General features: G+C 40.1%; 1 protein-coding gene and 1 non-coding gene across 2 annotated transcripts; one reads left to right on the top strand and one right to left on the bottom strand.

Annotated features, from left to right (window-relative positions):
- Window positions 1–4,002: 4,002 nt before the first annotated feature.
- LOC145123172 (small nucleolar RNA R71) lies at window positions 4,003–4,109 on the bottom strand. Its single transcript, XR_013715044.1, has one exon. It is a non-coding gene; the product is annotated as a small nucleolar RNA R71 (small nucleolar RNA).
- A 1,047-nt stretch (window positions 4,110–5,156) lies between these two features.
- Window positions 5,157–5,585, top strand: LOC145121395 (uncharacterized). The gene has a single exon (XM_079057147.1). The coding sequence runs from the start codon at window positions 5,157–5,159 to the stop codon at window positions 5,583–5,585; it is 429 nt and encodes a 142-aa protein (XP_078913273.1).
- Window positions 5,586–8,459: the final 2,874 nt, after the last annotated feature.

Genomic DNA, 8,459 nt, shown 5'->3' with positions numbered 1-8,459 from the left:
AAAAGGAAGCGGGATTAGCAAACGGAAGCTCGGGGAACAAACAAAGAAGAAAATGAGGCTAAAAGAATGAAGAACTAGGCGAGTTGGCTATTTACTCGCCGAGTAGACACGAATCTTCGCGAACAACTAAAGACGTGCCGTACATGGATTCTTAGTGATGGACTCGTCGATTCGGTCACTGGACTTGACGAGTCACCCCTGTTTTCAGAAAATTATAAATAGGACATAATAGCCCCGAAACAAAGACCTCTCTCGGATACCTTGGCTACTCAGCTGTGATTGAAGGGTTATTGAAGCTCTGGAGTTCAAAGATTTTACCCTAGAGTTCAATTCGAAAGTGATTAAAGGCAACATATACTCTCTTATTCTTAATCTATTGAACAAAACCATGTTTTTACTTCTAGATTTCGTTTTTGAGTTATCATTTGCTGTAATTATGAGCTAAAACTCGTATCTTCTGTTTAGGGTAGATTGGCTTGTTAATATAGTTTGATTTTATGGTGTGGATTATTTGATTTGGTGAAAACTGTTTTGCTAAGATTGTAATCGATCCTTATGTGTTGACAATAACTGTTTTTCTGTTAATTACCAAGTCTATTTGTAACATCCGGATTTCCAGGTATATTATTTTATTATTTATTTTGAGAATTTTTGGAAGGACTCGACGAGTTGGTGCCTCAACTCGTCGAGTAGGGTCGCGACTTGGTGACGTGGATAATGAATGGACTCGACGAGTCGGAGAGATGACTCGCCGAGTCAGCGCTGTTGACAGAAACCCTAATTCTCTCGGGCATGGGCCTATTTAAAGGCACTTATAGCCTCCATATCACCTCCATCAGTGTCCATTCGCCCCCTGATAGAAACCCTAGCGTTTATTGTGAGCAAGAGAGGGAGAGAGACTCATTGAAGTCGCTTTCTTAAGAAGAAGAGCAAGGTGCTTCAAGGATCAAGGAGGAGAGCTTGTGGATCTGCTTCATCTCCATTTCAAGCTTCAGATCTAGGTATAAGCTCTTACCTTCTTTGTTGATTTATTAGAACCCTTGTTTGTGAACTTAGGGCTTGTATCACTTATTGATGGGGTTTTGGGTGCATCAAACCCCCTTTTTACGAGTCACTCTATAGATTTGGACCTTGTAAGGTCCAGAGAGTCATAAAGTAGGAGGCCATAGTTGAGCAACCATGGAGCTTTGAATTTAGGAAGCTTTAGTGGAGTCTTAATGGCATATTGAGCAAAATATACCATGCATGGACATCAAAATCGAACCTTTACGTGACTTTTGAGTATTAGGAGGTTAGATCTATAAGCTAGAGTTACAGATCTGACCTCAGGTGGCTAAATGAGAAATCCGATGGAGCCGACTCGCCGAGTCCATGGGATGACTCGACGAGTCGTAGCGGGTTCGACCTAGTAGCCTTGACCCAGTGTTAACTCATCGAGTTGGGAGTCAACTCGACGATCTGAGTGAACCCTAGGGAGGATTGGAAAATACGAGTAGACTCGGCGAGTCACAGGAGTGCACTCGACGAGTCACAGGAGTGCACTTGGCGAGTCAAGTCAACCTTGACTGTTAACCCAGGTTGGCTTCTGTAGACTTCATGGGTGGGTCAATAAGGGGCAGGAGGGACCAAGGAGGGGTAAAATAGTCTTTTACCCATTCCGAGGGTTAAAAGGGAAAAAGAGGACTTAAGGTGTAAATGAGTAATAAGAAGGATAATGATTGAGATGCTTGTATAATGTGTTAGGCGGAGGCTAGTCCAGGATTCCGAGTACTTGTCTGTTACCTACTAGCCACGAGGTGAGTCTTCTCACTATACCTTACCTGGAGTGGTAAATATGTGTGACCGGAAGGTCTTATGTGTTTATAAGTGTTATGTGATGTATGTTCTATGTGATATGTATATGTTTGCATGGTTTGGACCAGAAGGTCAACAGGGTTGGACCGGAAGGTCAACAGAGTTAGGACCAGAAGGTCATCATGGGTAGGACCGGAAGTTTTACCAGAGTTGTGGGACCGGAAGGTCCCACTAAGACACAATTCACCGGAATGTCTCGTAGAGCTATAGCCTCGAGTGGCTAATTTTATGTACGTGGTATTTTGGGGAACTCACTAAGCATTCGTGCTTACCGTGTTATGTGATATGTGTTTTGGGTACTTCAGAGGATCGCGGGAAGACGAGTCACAGAAGGCACCGACATGATTGTACACACACACACACAGTTGAGACGGAGTTATGTTATGGATCCTGGATTTGATTTAACGTTTTGAAAACTTTGTTGACTGATATTTGGTGTTTAAATAATATGACATGTGTTTTATGAGATTGAAAATGAAAATTTTGGTTGAAAAATTATGTTGTTACACTATTAAGTTGCATGAACATCCTCTTAATTACTTGCTTCATATGATTTATGTGAAAACAACATTATATGCCTAGTATTAGTGAATATCAACCTAGGATTAATAGAAAACAGGTAAGTTAATGTGTAAGCTTGTGTGATGAACAACCATACAAGATGTTGATTAAATTAGTCATTTAATTAGCTAAACTACAAGTCTTACTTAACCCGAAACAACATACTAGGAAATTCATTAGTGTAACTAATTGGCCACTGTTTAAATTTATTTGTTTTCTAAGGATTAGTAATAGTGAACACAAGTCTAATCACATTTATCGGTAGCCAATGACAAAATAATCCATTATAATTGCCATAAAATCAACTATAGAAACAAGTGAGTCAAACCTAAACAGAAGTCTCTTTTATTATTGAATCTAGTCATCTTCAATTTCCTTTGCTGCTAGTTGTTTCTTTTTGTTTAAAGTATTAGTTAATTGCATCTAGTCTTGAAAACTAGAGAAAACCCCTTCTTTTTATTATTTGTTTTAATTAGGTAATTTTAGTATTTAATTTAGCTGTTATTGTTCCTGTGTTCGATACCCTGCTTGCTTGAACTATATTGCTAACGATAGGTACACTGCCTTTCGTGTGTTTATTTGTGTTTGAAGTAGTAAGATTAAACTAGTGCATTTACACACATCAAGTTTTTGGCGCCGTTGCCGGTGACGGTTTTAATTAGTTATCTTAATTGCTAGAGTTATCGATCATTTGTCTAAGATTCATCTTGCACAAAGTTACCATTTTAGTTAATTAGTTATCTAGTTTTAGTTATTTAGTAATCTATTTAGTTTTTGAATTTTTCTGTTGAACTCGTCGAGTCCAGTCGAACTGACTCGACGAGTCCCTCGTAAAATTTTCAATTTCGTCTTATTTCATTTTTGTTCTTTTTACGCGTGTTTTCTGTTTCTTTCAGGTATTTTATGACCCGAGGATCGAACTCATCTTTGGTACCACCTCTTGAAAATTCAGAATCAGCTTTGGGGAAGGACAAGGATAAGACCGTTGAAGAGACTAACCCGCCAAAGAAGTCACCTTTCAAGGACCTTAAATATATTTTTGTAAAGAAGACGGGAAAGAAAGTGGGTGAGTCTAGCAGCCAAAAGAGCAAAGAAAGTAAGATAGAAGGTTTTAAATACGATCCCAATCCAAAAGAAACTGAATACGAGACAGAAACAGAAACCGAAGAAGGAAGCGACCTAGAAGCCGAACCCGAAAACACCATGACAGACATTGCAAATATACCCATGGGAGAGTACAAGAGAAGAATGAGTGACGACACCGGGTCGGGACTCGTGCAACCCGCGATTCCAGCAACTGCTAACTTTGAACTAAAAGGTCACATACTCGCCCAACTAAAGGAAATCCCATTCTACGGGAAAGATCACGAAGACGCATACAAGCATATCGAGGAGGTCAACGACATAGCCGAATACTTCAACATCCCTAATGTACCTCGCGAGACTGTCTTGATTCGTATGCTACCAGTTACATTTAAGGGAGTCGTGAAAGATTGGCTGAAATCACTCCCTCCATGATCTATCACCGCATGGGCTAAAATGCGTGAAGAATTCATAGATCAATTTTGCCCTCCCTCCAAAATAGCAAAATTGAAGAAAGCAATTACAAACTTTGAACAACAAGTGGGAGAGTCGCTTTATGAGGCCTGGGAAAGGTACAAAGGCTTGTTAAGGAATTGTCCCCACCATGATCTTAACATTCAACAAGAGGTCTCCATTTTCTATGATGGAGTGAACGTGACGACTAGGCAACTCCTTGATTCCCAAGGACCACTCATGAAGAAAAATCCCGGTGTTATAACGGAGCTAATTGAAGAATTCTCTAATCATTCTAGACAATATCATAATTCAAGGAACGACTCAGCTCAATAGGTGGTGAACTTCGTCAATGTTAGTATGGCAACCGTGATGGCTAAATTGGAAAGTATGGACCGAAGAATGACAAAGATGGATCAATCCATCCATGCCATCCGGTGGGATGTGAAAACTGTAGCGGGTCTCACCTTACTAAAGATTGTGATCTAGACGAACATGGGAACCGGAAAGTGCAAGTATGTTACTTAAATGGCGGTGATGAGGATTGGCGAAAACCAAAAAAAGAGCGGCTACCATATGACGAGTACAAGAAGGCAAAGGAGGAGAAGTATATGCTGAAAACTAGAGGTCTAAATCAAAAGGAGGAGTCGGTGCAAGAAAAGAAAATGAATCTTGAAGAAATGCTAAAGCAATTTGTAGCCGCATCTGACAAAAGACACAATGATACCGAAGCAGCAATAAGGGAACAACAAGCAATCATGAGAAATCAGCAGGCCTCTATTCTCAACATTGAAAAACAGCTGGGCCAACTTGTGCTACAAATCAATCAAAGAGCACCGGGTGAACTCCCAAGCAATACCGAGAAAAATCCGAGAGGTGCTCAAATTAACATTGTGACCACTAGAAGTGGGAAAATAATTACCCCTCTGACACCTATAACAAATAATGATACAAGAGAGGTGCATGAAAAGTAGAAAGAAGACCCGAAATACCAGTCAGTCGACCCGACTCGTCAAGTCGAGGAGAAGGACTCGACGAGTCCACAGTCAGAAAAGAAAAATGATCCTCCTTTGAAACCTTATCAACCTCCATTGCCATTTCCAAGTCGGGCAAGACAAGAAAAGTAGAATGAAGATTATCAAAAGTTCCTGGAACACATCAAAGCCCTCCAAATCAATATTCCTTTCATAGAAGCGGTTGCACAAATGCCCAAGTACGCAAAATTCCTAAAAGAGCTACTCACTAATCGAAAGAAGTTGGAAGAGGTGTCCAAGGTGGTGTTTAATGAGAATTGTTCAGCTGCAATGCTGAACAAATTACCAAATAAGATGGGAGACCCGGGTAGATTAACTTTGCCATGCCAATTTGGAAACTTAGCTACAACTTATGCATTGGCGGATTCGGGGGCAAGTGTCAATCTTATGCCATATTCTTTCTTTAAAAAGTTGAACCTTCCGGAGCCGAAACCAATCCGTATGGCAATACATTTAGCAAACAAGATGGTGACTTTTCCAAGGGGAATATGTGAGGATTTATTGGTAAAAGTTGATAAATTTGTGTTCCCTGTGGATTTCATAGTCCTAGATATGGAAGAAGATCACCAAGTCCCGATAATTCTTGAAGACCTTTCCTAAATACCGCAAGTGCCATAGTAGACATGAGAGAATCCAAGCTTACCCTCTCGGCGGGAGAAGAGTCAGTCACATTTGGCGTTGATCGAGCAATGAAACATTCCAAGCATAGTGATGACACGACCTTCTCGGTGGACGTTTTTGATGAGCTAAAGGAAGAATTGAAGGAAGACAAGTCAAGAAAACCCACATATGCCCTTGAAGATGAATTTGATGTTGAACGGGACCTGCAAGAGATAAATAGAATGCTTGAAGAATCTGAATACGAATAAATAATTAGGAACTTTGAACAGTCGACACGCCGAGTCACAGTCACTGACTCGACGAGTCCATTAGGAAAATCGTGACCAGTCGAAGATTTTAGCATGGACTCGACAAGTCCCCTCTATGGACTCGACGTGTTCAGTGTATAGAACACATAATTAGAGTTGAAAACCTTCCCTGAACATTTGGAATACGCATTTCTCGAAGAAAGTAATCAAAAGCTTGTTATTATTTCTTCCGACCTCACTAAGGCTGAAAAAGAAGAGTTAGTACAAGTTCTAAAGAAAAGAAAAAACGCCATCGCATGGAAAATCACCGATATAAAAGGAATAAGTTCTTCCTATTGTTCTCATAAAATAATTCTTGAAGAAGGTGAAAAGTCGGTCGTTCAACACCAAAGGCGTTTAAACCCACACATGCAAGAGGTGGTAAAGAAAGAAGTTGTTAAACTTTTAGATGCGGGAATTATTTACTCCATTTCCGGTAGCCCATGGGTTAGTCCCGTTCAAGTGGTGCCAAAGAAAGGGGGAATGACGGTTGTGACAATTGAGAAGAACGAACTTTTACCAACAAGAACCGTAACCGGGTGGCGCGTTTGCATCGACTATCAGAAGCTCAATGATGCTACATGCAAGGATCACTTTCTGCTACCATTCATCGATCAAATGCTTGAAAGGCTATCCGGACATCTTTACTATTGTTTTCTTGATGGTTTCTCGGGGTACTTTCAAATTCCAACTGACCCACGAGACCAAGAAAAAACCACTTTTACTTGCCCAAGTGGGACATTTGCATATAGACGCATGCCTTTTGGGTTATGCAATGCACCGACTACCTTCCAAATATGTATGATGGCTATCTTCCATGACATGGTCGAGAAATTTATGGAGGTTTTCATGGATGACTTATCGGTTTTTGGGTCTTCCTTTGACGATTGTTTATCCAACTTAGACCTAATGTTGGCAAGATGTGAGAAGACAAATCTAGTTCTGAATTGGGAGAAGTGCCACTTCATGGTCAAGGAAGGGATTGTGTTAGGACACAAGGTTTCAAAGTTGGGAATAGAGGTGGATAAAGCAAAAATTAATACTATAGCTAAATTGCCACCCCCAAGTAATGTAAAAGGGGTAAGAAGCTTTCTAGGCCATGCGGGATTTTACCGACGTTTCATTAAAAACTTTTCTAAGATCACGAGGCCATTGACTCAACTTCTTTTGAAGGATGGCCCATTTGACTTTTCTAAGGAATGCAATGAAGCTTTTCAATTATCAAAGGAAAAGTTGACTAGTGCTCCTATCATGATAGCCCCAAATTGGAGTCTTCTTTTTGAATTAATGTGTGATGCTAGTGACTATGCAGTGGGAGCTGTTTTGGGACAAAGAATTAACAAACATTTTCACCCTATCTACTATGCAAGTAAGACTTTAAACCCCACTCAAGAAAACTACACTACTACCGAGAAGGAGCTACTCGCGGTGGTTTATGCTTTTGATAAATTCCGCCCATATCTAGTTTTGTCAAAAACAATTGTATTTACCGACATTCTGCCCTCAAGTATCTCTTTGCTAAACAAGATGCTAAACTGATACGTTGAGTATTGATTTTACAAGAATTTGATATTGAAATTAGAGACAAAAAGGGAATGGAAAATGTGGCAGCTGATCATTTATCACGGTTAGAAAACCTGCACTTGGAAGAATTAGAAGATAACAAGATTGGAGATGATTTTCCGAAGAGTATCTTATGGTGATAGCAGGTGAAGTACCTTGGTATGCAGATTTAGCAAATTATTTAGCAAGTGACTATATTCCAAAGGATTTGACTAGACAACAAAAGAAAAAATTCTTTTCTGAAATTAAGTATTACTTTTGGGATGAGCCATACCTCTTTCGAAGTTGCGCTGACGGTATGATAAGAAGATGTGTATTCGGGAAAGAAAGTCGATAAATCTTGAGACATTGTCATAGCGGGCCCGTCGGAGGACATCATGGAGCACAACACACGGCTAAAAAAGTTTTTTATACAGGTTTTTATTGGCCTACAATTTTTAAAGATGCCGCTCAATACATTAAGGAGTGTGATTCATGCCAAAAGTCGGGAAATATTTCATCCCGAAATGAGATGCCCCAAAATAGCATTCAAGTTTGTGAAATATTTGATGTATGGGGGGTTGACTTAATGGGACCATTCCCAATGTCCAAGGGAAATAAATATATATTGGTGGCGGTAGATTATGTGTCTAAATGGGCGGAAGCACAAGCATTGCCTTCTAATGATGCTCGTGTGGTGGTGCGCTTCCTTAAGAAGTTGTTTTCAAGATTTGGTGCTCCGAAGGCTCTAATTAGTGATCGGGAGCCCATTTTGCAAATGATGAATTATCTAAGGTGTTACAAAAATATGGTGTACACCATAGAGTTTCAACATCTTACCAACCACAAACAAGTGGGCAAACCGAAGTTACAAACCGGGCATTGAAGCGAATATTGGAGCGATCGGTTGGAAGCAATAGAAAAGAGTGGCCGGACAAACTTGATGACACACTTTGGGAATTTAGAATAGCTTTTACAACACCTATTGGTACTACACCATATAGGTTAGTTTATGGAAAGAATT

This window comes from Lactuca virosa, chromosome 6 (assembly GCF_052849685.1).
Source record: "Lactuca virosa cultivar CGN04683 chromosome 6, Lactuca_virosa_CGN04683_v6, whole genome shotgun sequence".
NCBI lineage: Eukaryota > Viridiplantae > Streptophyta > Magnoliopsida > Asterales > Asteraceae > Lactuca > Lactuca virosa.
The sequence above is the reverse complement of the archived record's forward strand: the minus strand, read 5'-3'. Positions and strand labels throughout refer to the sequence as shown.